Source organism: Microcebus murinus, chromosome 2, assembly GCF_040939455.1.
Source record: "Microcebus murinus isolate Inina chromosome 2, M.murinus_Inina_mat1.0, whole genome shotgun sequence".
NCBI lineage: Eukaryota > Metazoa > Chordata > Mammalia > Primates > Cheirogaleidae > Microcebus > Microcebus murinus.
In genome coordinates, this window is record NC_134105.1 from 103,461,135 (window position 1) to 103,474,336 (window position 13,202).

Here is a 13,202-nt window from a genome sequence, read left to right on the forward strand (position 1 = left end):
AGTTTGAATACAGAACTACCCCAGCACTAGAAGGGAGCATCTCAAGTCCTTAGAGCATCTCCAATCACAGCTCCTCTCGCAGCCTAGTCCCTACCCCAGCCCTGAGCCAAAGCCCGGCCCCCGCATTTCCGGGTGAGGGACGACCACGTGGTTGCCTGTAACAACCCAGCACTGCTCCCGCCCTCTGGCTAAAGCGTGAGAGCGATAGTCAACTACGCCAGTGGGATCCTTGGGGAGTCTGAGCGACAGCCAAAGTGACCAATCAATATGAGGTAGGTGTGAGTAAGGCGGGACTTTCGGTACGGAAGCTGCCCCAGGCCATGAGGAAAGGAACCAGGGACAGACCCGGTGAAGGTACAAAACAGCCAGGTGAGAGCCTGGAAGTGCTCAATAATCTGAAGCTTATCGGGAAGAGGGGGGGTTCTGGGCTAGAAAGGGTGCAGAAACCTGCAGGATAAGGAGACTGGGTTCTGGTCGTGGGTGGAAAGAGAGAACGCATTTAAAGGAGTCAAGGCCCTGTATAAGGTAGAAATTTAAAGGGGCAGATGCCCCGAACCGAAGAGACATTTAAAGGTGCAGATGCCCAAGATAGAACAGACACTTGAAGAGACCGGCTCGGCAGACCGAAGACATTTAAAGTGGTATGTTCTCGGGAGAGCAGGACATTTTAAGGAGGCTAGAGCCAAACTTAGAAGACATTTAAAGGGGCATGGATTGGGGTTTGAGAACACGTTTATTAAAAAGGCAGGAATAAAGGAGTCGCTCGTCAAGGATCTGGTTAGAGACGACTAAGGTTCTACCTCTAAGGAGGAACGTGCACTCCTGCTCTCCTCTATTGTCCTTTCTGGCTCCTCCAGGTTCCCTCGACCTCGGATCCCCTGTTCCCAGGCTATGGCCCCCAGTGCCCTGTAGACCTGGCGGGACCCCGGTGCTTACAACCCCTAACTGGGGGTCTGGGTGGCTACTGGAGGGCCTTGCGGAAGGGCAGAGAAGGCAGGAGCATGGCATCTAGGGCCTCTGAACTTCCCCCGGGGCGCAGCGTGACGGCTGGCATCATCATTGTTGGAGATGAGATCCTCAAGGTGTGTCTGGGACAGAAGAGGGGGGAGGGCGTGGCATTATCCTGTCCTTAAGGGCCTACTCCACATCCTGTGGAGGGAGGTGAAACAGGGTGGGAGCCCCATTACCGCAGTAGAGTCTTGAAGTGAGTCCGATATGTTGGAGGGAAAGTGGCCCTCTTTCTTTCAATTATTCTGTTGAAAAACTGGTAGCAAAGTCCCTATGATTTGCCAAGCAATATAGTAGGGGCAGAGGGGCTATTCAACAATGACAAGAAGCCCAGCAAGTAGAGGAGGTACAGGTGTGTGTATTGTATTTTTAAGTGTTTTGTCCAGCCTATTTGAAAATGATTCAAGGCCCTCACCAGAGTGGACAAGTTAGATAGAAGGAATGTGCTAGAAGGGAGAAATCCCTTTTGAATTGTTAAGAAAGTCTTACTAGATGATATTGCAGGCATCAGGTTTGTAATAGTAATATTGACTCCTATATATACGTATACACACACACATATATATATATATATTTTTTTTTTTTGAGACAGAGTCTCGCTCTGTTGCCTCAGGTAGAGTGCAGTGGCATCATCATAGCTCACTGCAACCTCAAACTCCTAGGCAAACCATCTTCCTGTCTCAGCCTCCAAGTAGTTGGGACTACAGGTGCCTACCACAATGCCTAGCTAATTTTTCTATTTTTAGTAGAGACAGGCTCTTGCTCTTGCTCTTGCTCAGGCCGGTCTTGAACTCCTGAGCTCAAGTGATCCTCTCACCTCAGCCTCCCAGCGTGCTAGGATTACAGGTGTGAGTGAGCCACCAAGCCTGGCCATAAGTCTTAATTAATTATGAAACTGAGGGTCAGAGAGGTTGAGAACCCTGCCCAAGGTCACATACCTAGGAAATGGTAGAGATGGGATTCCAGCCTGATTTTCCCTTACTCCAGAACATAGACTTCTGAGACAGAGTCTCACTTTGTTGCCCAGGCTAGAGTGAGTGTCGTGGTATTAGCCTAGCTCACAGCAACCTCTATCTCCTGGGCTCAAGCAATCCTACTGCCTCAGCCTCCCGAGTAGCTGGGACTACAGGCATGTGCCACCATGCCCGACTAATTTTTTCTATATATATTAGTTGGCCAATTAATTTCTTTCTATTTATAGTAAAGACGGGGTCTCGCTCTTGCTCAGGCTGGTTTTGAACTCCTGACCTCAAGCAATCCGCCTGCCTCCGCCTCCCAGAGTGCTAGGATTACAGGCATGAGCCATCGCACCCGGCCCAGAACATAGACTCTTAACCACTAAATCTAATGTAGAGAAGTAGAAGGAAATGGGGTTGGAAAAGAAGATTGGGTACACACCACAGACAGCCTTAAATACCCTACAAAGGAATTTGAACTTTATTCTGTATACAGTTGGGAACAACAAATGGCTTCTGAGCCCAAAAGTGATGCAATCATTGTGACACATTAGGAAGGCTACTCAGGAGACAGAGCAGAACACTGTGCCTGGAGGCTGGGATTCTGGCCAGGAGGCTGTCGCCATTGCCCAGGTGAAAAGTGCCAAGGACCTGCTTGGTGGCAGTGAGACAGAGAGAAGAGAGCAGATGGGGTGACATTTCAGAAGTAGAGTTGACAGGATGAAGGGCCTGACTGGCTGTGAACAGTGGCTGGGGATGCCATTGACCAAAGTGACAACAGCCAGGGATACAGTAAGACTGCCCAACAAGCGCTTGGAGTCAAGGGACTGAAACCATCAGAGTTAGTGAGGAAGTGGACAAGTTGTCAACATGGAATTGATAATTAAATCCATAAATGTAAGGTCAGGATCAAAGTGCAGAGAAGGAGGCCCAAGGCGGGTCACCATATCCCTGACTCCATTCAAATGAATTTTCCCACTCCTGTGCCCAGTCCAGGCTCCTTGTCAGCCCAAGGTTGTGTCCTCCAAAGAGCAGAGCACCCCATCATCAGGCAGATGTGGCTGTCATTTGCTGCCCCTCTCCCCTTCATTCCTGCAGCATTGACAGTCTCATCCTTTTCCCTATCCCCAACCCCCAGGGACACACTCAGGACACCAACACCTACTTTTTGTGCCGGACACTGCGCTCCCTAGGGGTCCAGGTTTGCCGAGTTTCCGTTGTACCTGATGAGGTAGCCACCATTGCAGCTGAGGTTACCTCTTTCTCCAGCCGCTTCACCCATGTCCTCACAGCAGGGGGCATCGGCCCCACTCATGATGATGTGACCTTTGAGGCAGTGGCAAAGGCCTTTGGGGATGAGCTGAAGCCACACCCTGAGCTGGAAGCAGCCACCAAAGCCCTAGGAGGGGAGGGCTTGGAGAAGCTGTCGCTGGTGCCCTCCTCTGCCCGCCTGCATTATGGCACAGATCCTCGCACTGGCCGCCCCTTCAGATTCCCGCTGGTCTCCGTCCGAAACGTCTACCTCTTCCCGGGCATTCCGGAGCTGCTGCAGCGAGTACTGGAGGGGCTGAAGGGACTGTTCCAAAACACAGCTGTTCAGTTCCACTCCAGGGAGCTGTATGTGGCTGCTAATGAGGCCTCTATCGCCTCCATCCTGGCTGAGGCCCAGACCCACTTTGGGCATAGGCTTAGCCTGGGTTCCTACCCTGACTGGGGCAGCAACTACTATCAGGTGAAGCTGACTCTAGACTCGGAGGAAGAAGGGCCCCTGGAGGAATGCATGGCCTACCTGACTGCCCGTCTGCCCCAGGGATCACTGATCCCCTACATGCCCAACACCGTGGAGCAGGCCAGTGAGGCTGTATACAAACTTGCTGAATCAGGTAGGGGGCTACTGGGGGAGGGGCAGCATGCACCAGGCCATTGGTCTCAGTCCTGCAGGGGCTGTGGAGGCATCCCACAAATCCAGAAGTGGGTAGAGGATAGCTACTATTGATTGGTTCATTATTCCAATAAATACTGAGTACCTACTTTTACCATCACTGTGCTAGGTGTTGAGAATATGGCTTAATAGAAGAACATATGTCCTGCTTTTATGGACCAGTGGTTTAACAAGAGAGGCAGACATTCCACAGGTGCTCCTGCATGGAGTGATGAAGAGAGTGAGCTACCACATCAGGGAGCCCAGCCTTGAGCTGGGGTGAGAGAAAGCTTCTCTGGCCAAATGATATATAAGCTGAGTGATTAGGAGGATTTGTTCAGACCAGGAGGTGGGTAAGAGTAAACAGTATGAAAGAGGGCCAGGACACCCCACCCCCCACGTCTCCCCAGATCTGCTGCTCCAGAGGAAAGACATTGAGGGCAAAGTCGGCGAGATGTGGCAGGCCCTGCGGAGCCTAGCAGGCAGCATAAAGGAGTTTGTACTTTATCTTGGGAACACTGGGAATATATGGAAGGGTTTTAAGAAAGGGCAACATGGCCCCTACTCCTCTTTGATGACCACATGTATCTATCTGATGCCCTCTTCCCTGCCTGCATGGCAGGGTCTTCTCTGGGGAAAAAGGTGGCAAGTGCCCTACAGACCATTGAGACTGCCCTGGCTCGATACAATCTCACCCAACTTTGTGTGGGCTTCAACGGGGGCAAGGACTGCACTGCCCTCCTGCACCTTTTCCACGCAGCTGTGCAGAGGTGAGCCTGCACCGAGCGATGAAGAGAGTGAGGCAAAGACCCCAGAGGTACCTTAGCTGGCCAATTCTCCAGTTCCCCACCCCAGAGAGGAGGGAGAAAGGGAGTATGTGGGTAGAGTTTAAGAGGGAGGGAGCCATGGTGACCTCTCAGTTCCATTCCTTTAGCATATTTATTGAGCATCTGACACGTGCCTGGCCCTGAGCATGGATGTGCAGGCCACCATCCCTGACCACAGGGAGGTCACAGTCCTGTTGGGGAGGTGAGATTTACATACATGAAACAGATTTGGGAGGTGAGAGTTCAGAGTGGGCTTCTTAGAGGAAGTGGGTATGATGGATGGAAAGGGGAGAAGGGTAGGGTATCTGTCCCTGGGGCCAAAGAGAATAGTGAGCTTTCTGGAGTACTTCCCTGTCCATGCTGGCAAGCCTGTGGATTCTTCCCCCTCCCCAGGAAATTCCCTGATGTTCCAAAACCCCTCCAGATCCTGTATATCCGTGGTATCTCCCCTTTCCCTGAGCTGGAGCAGTTTCTACAGGACACCATCAAGAGGTACTAGGGGCCTGGAGGTTTGGGCTCCAAATGGGACTTGGTAGGGCCCATGCCTGACCCCTTCTTCTATTCCTTCCTAAGATATAATTTGCAGGTGTTGGAGGCTGAGGGCAACATGAAGCAGGCTCTGTGTGAGCTACAGGCACAGCACCCCCAGCTGGAGGCTGTCCTGATGGGCACCCGCCGGACTGACCCCTACTCCTGTAGCCTCTGCCCTTTCAGTCCCACCGACCCAGGCTGGCCTTCATTTATGCGCATCAACCCGCTGCTGGTAATGGGAAAGAGGATTTATTGCCTTCAGTCCCACATGCCTGTCAATCATTGCACCCTGGCTCCCCCAGGGGTAGGGGTAGGGGGATGTTAGCAATCATCCTGTGCTTGGATGAGGGGCCCTATCATCCAAGGGAGGCAGTGTTATTTGTTGATTCATCCTTTTGACCAATATTTATTGAGCCGTAATTCAGTGGGAGGCATTGTGCTTTCTGCTGTGTGCTGTCCAATATGATAGCCACAAGCCATTTATTTATACTTTAAGTAAATAAAATGCAAATTACTAAAAACCACTGAATTATATACTTTTAAAGGGATGAGTTTTATATATGGCATGTGCATTATATCTCGGTTTTTTGTTTTGGTTTGTTTTAAATATTGAGATGGGGTTTTACTATTTTACCCAGGCTGGTCTCAAACTCCTGGGCTCAAACAACCTTCCTGCCCCAGCCTCCTGAGTAACTGGGACTATAGGCGTATGCCACCATGCTTGGCTCAATTTTAAAAATTAAATACAATTAAAAATTCATCTCTTGTTATCTAGACATTTTAAATAAATTTCAGTTCTTCAGTGGTACTAGCCACATTTCACGTGACTACCCTATTAGACAGCACAGACATACAATGTTTCCATCATGACAGAAAGTTCACTGGACAGCACTGGCTTAGAAAGACACAGGTCCCTCCCTCTCCTCCTTGAGCTTATACTCCACTGGAGGGTAGGTGGGGAATGGAGAGGGGAGAGGATGAAGGCCTTCCCTGCTTAGCCTACAGGGAGCAAGATATACCAGAGAATCCAATAGCAAGCCCTCCCTCAGAGGCTAAGGGAGCAGAAGAGCCTAGGATGGGCCCCTCCCCAGAATGGCAGAGGTAGGTGTGGGAGAGGGGAGCATTCATGACTATTCTATGACTCTGATTTCCTAGGACTGGACCTACAGAGACATCTGGGACTTTCTGCGTCAGCTCTTTGTCCCATACTGTATCCTGTATGACCGAGGGTAAAGGTGTTAGGGGAAGAGAATGGGTATGGGGAGGACAAGAGGGTGCTGGGATAGGGAAAGCCACCACAAGAGCCCATCCCACCACACACTTGCCCACCATTGTCCCTGCTCCAGGTACACATCACTGGGGAGTCAGGAGAACACAGTGCGGAACCCCGCCCTGAAGTGCCTGAGCCCAGGAGGACGGCTCACCTACCGGCCAGCCTACCTACTGGAGAATGAAGATGAGGAGCGGAACTCCCGAATGTGACCTTTCACCCCAGGAGGGAGGGAAGAAGGCTGTCCTAGGTGTAACTGTCAATAAACCGTGCCTCTCACTGTGCCTTTTGCTCTGGCTGTGTCTTCTGGCTCAAAAGTGGGCCAAACGCTGCCAGCTCTGAGCTAGCTGTGCTCACTTGGAGAAGCCAGGGTAGGGCAGAACAGGCTGGAAAGGAGCGCTCATTGATGATTCTCAGCAGAAGCCCACTAGAGGGCAGAAGCGGGAGTTGTGCCAACCACTGGGAAAGGGGCAACCAGGCAGGGCACCACCCCTGCTGGAGGAAGGGACGCTGAGTTGGCCTGGCTGTGGAGGATGAAAGATGGAGTGGCCAGGCCCTCCCCCTACTAACCTCAGCCCTCATCCCTGTCTATAGGGGCTGACTCAGCCCATCCCAGGCCTAGAACCTTCCCTTTGCTAGACCCTGGGGCCTTTTGTCTTTGTAGTCATGAGGCCTGAGGGGGGTGGGGACAGTGTTGATAAAAGGCACCAAAGGCAGCTCCCACACCCTCCCTCAGAACTGCTGCCGGCATGCAGCCCCAGCCCCGGACACAGCCCCTAGCCCAAGCCCTACCCTTCTCCCTTGGAGGGGCCCTGCGAGACACCGGGCTCCGGCTGCCTGTCTTTAAGATGGGCACAGGGTGGGAGGGCTTGCAGCAGACCCTGAAGGAAATCGCTTACATCCTCCTCTGCTGCTGGTGTATCAAGGAACTGCTGGATTAATGGCGACAGGAACTGCCTCCTCTCCCCACTGGCACCATGGCTGGCATCACTCAGGTGGGCAGGGTAGGGCAAACCAACAGGAGGCAAGGATGCAGCTTCTGCAGCAGAACTTGCCTCTCAACTTCCCATTCTCTTCTTTAGCACCCAGCCAACCCCCATCAAGACGCCTGGGGCCAGCTGTGCCTGACCAAGGATGGGCCACAAGAGTGAAGAGTGAAGTGTGGATCCTGCTTTGAGTTGTGCCATCTGTCAGGCCTGCCTCATCTCTGAGCCTCCATTCCCAGCCCCCACCTCCGGGGAACCTCTGGTAGGCAGGAGCTTGGCCTGCTGGCCAGGACCCCAATAAGATGGCAGCAGGACCTGGTATTCCTCCAAGCCTGGCACAGTGAGCCCACCAGTCCAGATGGTTGATCTTACCATACTCTCAGTACCAGAAATGGACCACTCCCTAAGATATCTGTTTGAGAATCACTGAATTTACATGCAATAAATAGGCCTTGAGGCCAAAAGTTCTCAATGTCTAAAAGGGAATTAGAAAAAGCACTGGAAGGGTCTTGGAGCCAGGATGCAGACCACGGAGGGAAGGAGCTTGTCCTGCATAGAACTGAGATTGAAAACCAGGTTTTCTGACACTGGTGCCTGGGTGGGGAGGGTAGAGGGCAGAAAGTCCAGGTTGCTCCTAACCTGTGGGTAGGGAGATATCCAGCTTTGGTGAGGTCTTCTAATGTGAGGCCCAGGGTGTTGAGATGGAACCCAAAGGACCCAGCCCTTTCCCAAATAGAAAACCAGGTCTAGGCAGCTCCTTGCCTCTGAGGATCTTGGGAAAAGCACAAAGCTGATACTGGTCTGCAGCTCATGGAGGAAATAGAGCACCATGAGCTACAAGAGCTCTCAGCTTTTAACAAAGTTAAAAGAGAAAGGCGCCTTGTCCCTGAGGCTTATCACAGCACAGGCCTATCAGGACCTAAACAGCCCAGCTGAGCAGAATTCATTCCTCACTTTGCCTTAGTAGCCACCACTACCTGCTTCCCCCGAATTACCCCAGTGGTGTGTACACATCAGCTGTGTATATCATCTTGCTCATGCTTACTGCTGTTTCCAGCCACAGCCCCCAAGCCTCAGAGCCAGCCATGGGACTTATTTAGCATTATCCTGGGGTCCCCATCTAGCATTCTCTGATCCCTCTTGGGGCTCAGTTATTGACTTCCAACCCTTTCTCACTGGAGCACCAGCCTAGAGGTAATGTATGGGTCCCTCTCTTACCCTCCCTGAGACCAGCTCTTCCTTAGCCTTCTTAGTTAACTCCTTTCTCTCTGGCTTCTTTTTGTAAAGTAACATATGCCTAGAGTATAGAATTCTAATAGCAAAAAGTAAGTCTTCACAGCTTTCCTCAACCTCCCAGCTTTCCTCACTGGAGGTAACCATGATTACCAGTTTCTCAGAGAGCATCATAGAAATGGTCTGTGCATAGAATGCATCTTCATTCATTCATGCAACAAATACTGAGTGTGTACTATAAGCCAGTCTGGGTGATTTGAATACAGCAGTGAAAAAAATAGGTCTTTATAGTTATGGGCTTACATTCTAGTGGGTAGAGACAGAAGATAAACTATAAACATTTTTTTTAAGTATACAGATGTTATTAGGTAATAGGTAGCCTAGAAAAAAGAAAAAGTTGAGTGGGGACAGGTCATGAGAGTCTAAATAAGAACCTGAGCTTTTATGCTGAGTGAAATGAGGAACTATTGCAGGATGTTGAGCATGAAATGATTTTTTTTTTATTTAAAAGGCTCACACTGGCTGCTGTATTGAGAATAAACTTTAGGGGAACAAGGGTAGAATATGAGACACACATTAGAAGGTAATGGGCACCATATCCACCAGACACATTGGTGGCTCAGGCCATGCTTATAGACACAACAGTAGTGAGAAGTGGTTGGACTCTGGACATACTTATTCTTCCCAGTTGGTTAACATACTCTACACACTGCTCTGCACCTTGAGCAGGATTCAGGATTCCACATTAGTACATTTAGAGCCTGTCCATTCTTTTTTACAGCAGCTTAGTACTCTGTAGTACTCTGATTTGAGATTATTTCTTATTCCTGGCAACTCAGTGCTCCCTCTTTAGGCATTCACAAAAACCAGGTCAGTGCTCTTGCCTGGTCCCTTCAGAGCACTCACACTTGCCTTGGGCACAGCAGTAAGGGGGAAGGTCCTGAAGCCAACCAGGGAGAGGTTAGTGATCAAGGTAGTCACAAAATTCACCTTCCCATCTGAATGTGGGGCTCCTCTCTCCCCCTCCTAGCCTGCACCCTGCTTGGCCACCTCAAGCCCTTCCCTGATTCAGGTCCTGGCATACTGCCTTCTTTTCTTTTCTTAGACTCCACTCCCACCAGGCTGGACAGTGCCTGGAGGTGGCTCCTGAGCCTGAGGTCTGGGCACAAGGGCCTTTGCCGAGGAAGGGGATTTCTGGCAAAGACCACTGGGGAAGTAGTGGGTGGAAGAAGGCAGAGCACAGGGCTGTGGCCTGTGGTGAGATGGGTTGGTGGAGAGCTGGAGGGGGCAGAGACTGCCAGTGGCCCAAGGAAAGTATCAGAGTGAGAAAGAGCATTGACAGTGGAAAGACTAGGGAGAGGGATGAGAACAACAAAAAACTCATATACCATTCTGAGGGCCCTTTCCACACTACAGAATGCTTTGAGCCTCACAAAAGTCTGCTTCAAAAGTAGGCAGGACAAGTAATTATCCCACGGTAATGTGAAGGAAACATGCCCAGAGAGGTGAAGTGATGTGTCCAAGATCATACACACAGCACACTGCAATGTAGTATTTAGTGAACCCAGATTTTCAGATCTCAAATTAAGAGTTTCTCCTTATAGCCTGCCTTCCTCTTCTGAATTGGTGTTTGTATAGGGATAATGGCCTAAAGTGGCTTGGGAGGCAAAGCCACAAAAGCAAAGGTGTAAACAGATACCACTCCCTCATTCTTCACTCACCCATTCCATGATGTGCCACTTTCCCACCTCTATTCTAAGCTCCCCTTGTCCTTGGTCTCTTAGCTCATTTGGGGGTCCCAGCTACAGCCTTTTCACCCAATCCACACAGGCCAGACCTTTTCTGGCCCACAGTTCCCCACTCATCTAAAAGGGGGAAAAATGTGATGATTTCCCCACAAGTTTCTCTCCCCAACTAGAGCAACTCAGGTTTTGAGCGTCCAAACTACTCCCTCGGTAGCTCACCTGGGGTTGGGGAGACAGAGAAGGGAGAGCAGGGTGCCAAGATAGAGAGGGATGGGTAAGACCTCACCTACCCCTTGGTGCCCCGAGACCTCTAGTGGCCACAAAGGGTAAGGGACTGGGTGGGGTAGGAATGGAAGAGACAAGGTGGATGTGCTGAGTGACGACCCCCAAGTACGACAGCAAGGCCTGATATCCAGGATTCCTGGTGGATTTCATCCGATAGAGCACCCTCGGTGGCATGTGAGAAGCAAGGGGAAGAGACGAGTTAAGACTAAGGGGTCTGAGAAGCTGTGTGCAGTAAATAAACTGGATATCATAGGAATACTCTCAGGAGGGTCCCACGTTTTCCCAGCAACACGAAGAAGCGGACGAAAAGTGAATGTGGCGATCATTTTACTGCAGGCGCCAGAGCTCCGACCCCCACGGGCATAGACTCTTATTTGCATCCTATTTGCATTTAGCTTGCATGTGAGTTGTTTCCCCTTCAATTGACACAATTCCCCACCGCCTTTCTCAGTTATTCTCAGACTCCAGAGTCTTGACCAGCCTCAGATTGTACCCATTCCTCCAGATAATCTAGGGTCCCTCAGTACCTTTCCATCATTCGCCTTCAGCCCTCTACCTACCCCAGCTTCAAAGCAGCGACCCTAAACTAACCTAGCCGGCTGGGTGCGAGGAGCCGAGAGACCTGCGCCGCCTGGCGGCTGGTCAGAGGGAGGCTGAGGGCGAGGGGTTCTGTTTCGCCTTCTCTGGGGACATGGAGTTTTGGAAAATGTTCCCCGGAGCTTCCAGAAGCTAAATTTACCTCCTCCGGCCCTTTGGGGGCAGGAGGGGCGCAGAGATCCCGGCGGCGATTAGCGATGCGCCGCAGCTGGCTCCAGCCTAGAGGCCCGGAATAGGCGCGAAGTTATAAATAGTGCCACCCGCAGGTGTGGGGGGAGTCGGCGGGAGGGGGTAACCCTGGCGGCCACGGCCCCTTCAGGTGGGTTGGGCGGTCGCGGTGAGGCGCTGGGGGGCGGCGGGCGTGGGGGGCCGCTGCGGTCTGAGCGCCCCCAGCGGTTTCCTGGGCGGCGGGTTTTTCGAGGGAAGCAGAGGCAGCGGGGGAGTAGGGGGGAAGAGGTGGGCGCCTGGCTCAGGCTGACACTCCGCTTCCAGAGCAGCCTCCCACATTCCGAAACATCCCCCAGACCCACTTACGCAGGACCCCGCCCAAGCTGAGCCTCGCCTCTCTTGCTGCCAGAAACCCTCACTTCCCCAGGCTCTGCAAGCGTCTAACTTCTCTGCAGCTACCCCTCGGCGCACGTGGCCCAGCCTGTCCCGGCACCTGGCAGCCACTTCGAGTCGCTGTCCCCAGCCCCAGGTTTAGAGACCTCCCAGCTGGGGCTTTCATCTCCCTCTCTTAGGGCAAACACCTCACTCTCCGGTCTCTACACACCTCCTGTTACTGTCCCCAAATATTAAAGTCTAGTTGGTCGCCTGAAGATTTAACTCTGAACGTGCGTATGAGACGCTCCACTATCCCCAGGAGGCCCCTGCAGGCCCTACACTCGCCCTTCAGCTACCAGTTCCAGTCTGGGCCTGGTGGCAGGGGCTAGGGGCTGGGGCGCCAGCAGGCCCCTGGGGCCCCGCAGGGGTTTCATGGGAGGGGACGGGGCCCCCAGTCAGCGCTTCTCAGCCACTGCTGTCTCAGTGGTTTGGCGCTGTAAGAGATCGGAGTTGGGGGGTAGGAGGGAATTTCAAGGTGGGGTTCCCCCTTCCGACTTTTAAGTGGGGAGAAGAGCTATTTGTACCAGAGAGAGAGAGAGAGAAACATGGGAGTGGGGTTACTGAGGAACTAACTGTAGCTTCCAAGACTTTGGGGACTGACGTGGAGAGTGGCAATCCAACTGCAGAATGACCCGGGTTGTGTCCAGCCAGACGCCAGACGCGACCCCGAGACATGGGGGAGTGAGGCGAGAGGAGCCCGAGGCACTAGACGCCAATCGTGTCTCTGCACCCAAGGGCTGGTGCTAGGGCGCCCGCCCTTCTATTGCCTCTGGAGGCCTTGGCTCTGCCCTGCGTTGGCCACGTACCCCACCCCGTTTTCCTCAGCTACGCCCCGTACTCCCTGAAGCAACACCCTCTCCATTTCTCTTGTGCGTCTGGCACTGCCGCCTGCGCCCTGGCACTGCCCTTCCCCACGCCAGCGAGACCCCGACGGCAGGAGAAGGAAGTAACAAACCCTGGCCTGGACCCCACTCGCTCCCGGCCCTCCAGACCAAAATCTGTCCGGCGGGCCGAGAAAAAAACCCGGAGCAGTGACCAGCCTTGGGACCCAAGGGGGACAGAGACTATAGGAAAACCCGGAGCGGATTAAAAGCCGGAGCACCCCATGCCCGCTGCTACCTTCTCCTTCCCATAGACCCCCTAATTCTCCAGTGAGATAATGTCTGGAGTGGGGGGCTGTTTGGTTTGGCCTGAGTCCTCAGGGGCGCCTCACACTTTCCGCCCCTGGCTGGGGCGCAGG

At 52.5% G+C, this 13,202-nt stretch overlaps 2 protein-coding genes across 6 annotated transcripts; both read left to right on the forward strand.

Annotated features, from left to right (window-relative positions):
- Positions 1-278: 278 nt before the first annotated feature.
- FLAD1 (flavin adenine dinucleotide synthetase 1) lies at positions 279-6,797 on the forward strand. 5 transcript variants are annotated; one of them, XM_076000188.1, is made up of 8 exons: positions 279-354; positions 858-1,082; positions 3,103-3,847; positions 4,508-4,655; positions 5,106-5,204; positions 5,286-5,475; positions 6,399-6,472; positions 6,590-6,797. In XM_076000188.1, the coding sequence occupies exons 2-8, from the start codon at positions 1,002-1,004 to the stop codon at positions 6,723-6,725; spliced, it is 1,473 nt and encodes a 490-aa protein (XP_075856303.1). In that variant the 5' UTR covers positions 279-354; positions 858-1,001; the 3' UTR covers positions 6,726-6,797. The 5 variants fall into 5 exon arrangements, 4 of the variants coding, with proteins under 4 accessions (XP_075856303.1, XP_012623361.1, XP_075856304.1 ...); XM_012767907.3 differs by having other exon boundaries at positions 281-369; XM_076000189.1 differs by lacking the exons at positions 6,399-6,472; positions 6,590-6,797 and having other exon boundaries at positions 281-369; positions 5,137-5,204; positions 5,286-5,458.
- Positions 6,798-6,897: 100 nt separating this feature from the next.
- On the forward strand, positions 6,898-7,696 carry LENEP (lens epithelial protein). Its single transcript, XM_076000191.1, has 2 exons — positions 6,898-7,508; positions 7,596-7,696. The coding sequence occupies exon 1, from the start codon at positions 7,263-7,265 to the stop codon at positions 7,452-7,454; it is 192 nt and encodes a 63-aa protein (XP_075856306.1). The 5' UTR covers positions 6,898-7,262; the 3' UTR covers positions 7,455-7,508; positions 7,596-7,696.
- Positions 7,697-13,202: the final 5,506 nt, after the last annotated feature.

Coding starts and splice junctions, on each gene's coding strand:
- FLAD1 (XM_076000188.1), top strand. CDS start 1,002: ATGGCATCTAGGGCCTCTGAACTTCCCCCGGGGCGCAGCGTGACGGCT. Junction 1,083..3,102: donor TTGGAGATGAGATCCTCAAG/GTGTGTCTGGGA, acceptor CCCAACCCCCAG/GGACACACTCAGGACACCAA. Junction 6,473..6,589: donor TGTATCCTGTATGACCGAGG/GTAAAGGTGTTA, acceptor TCCCTGCTCCAG/GTACACATCACTGGGGAGTC.
- LENEP (XM_076000191.1), top strand. CDS start 7,263: ATGCAGCCCCAGCCCCGGACACAGCCCCTAGCCCAAGCCCTACCCTTC.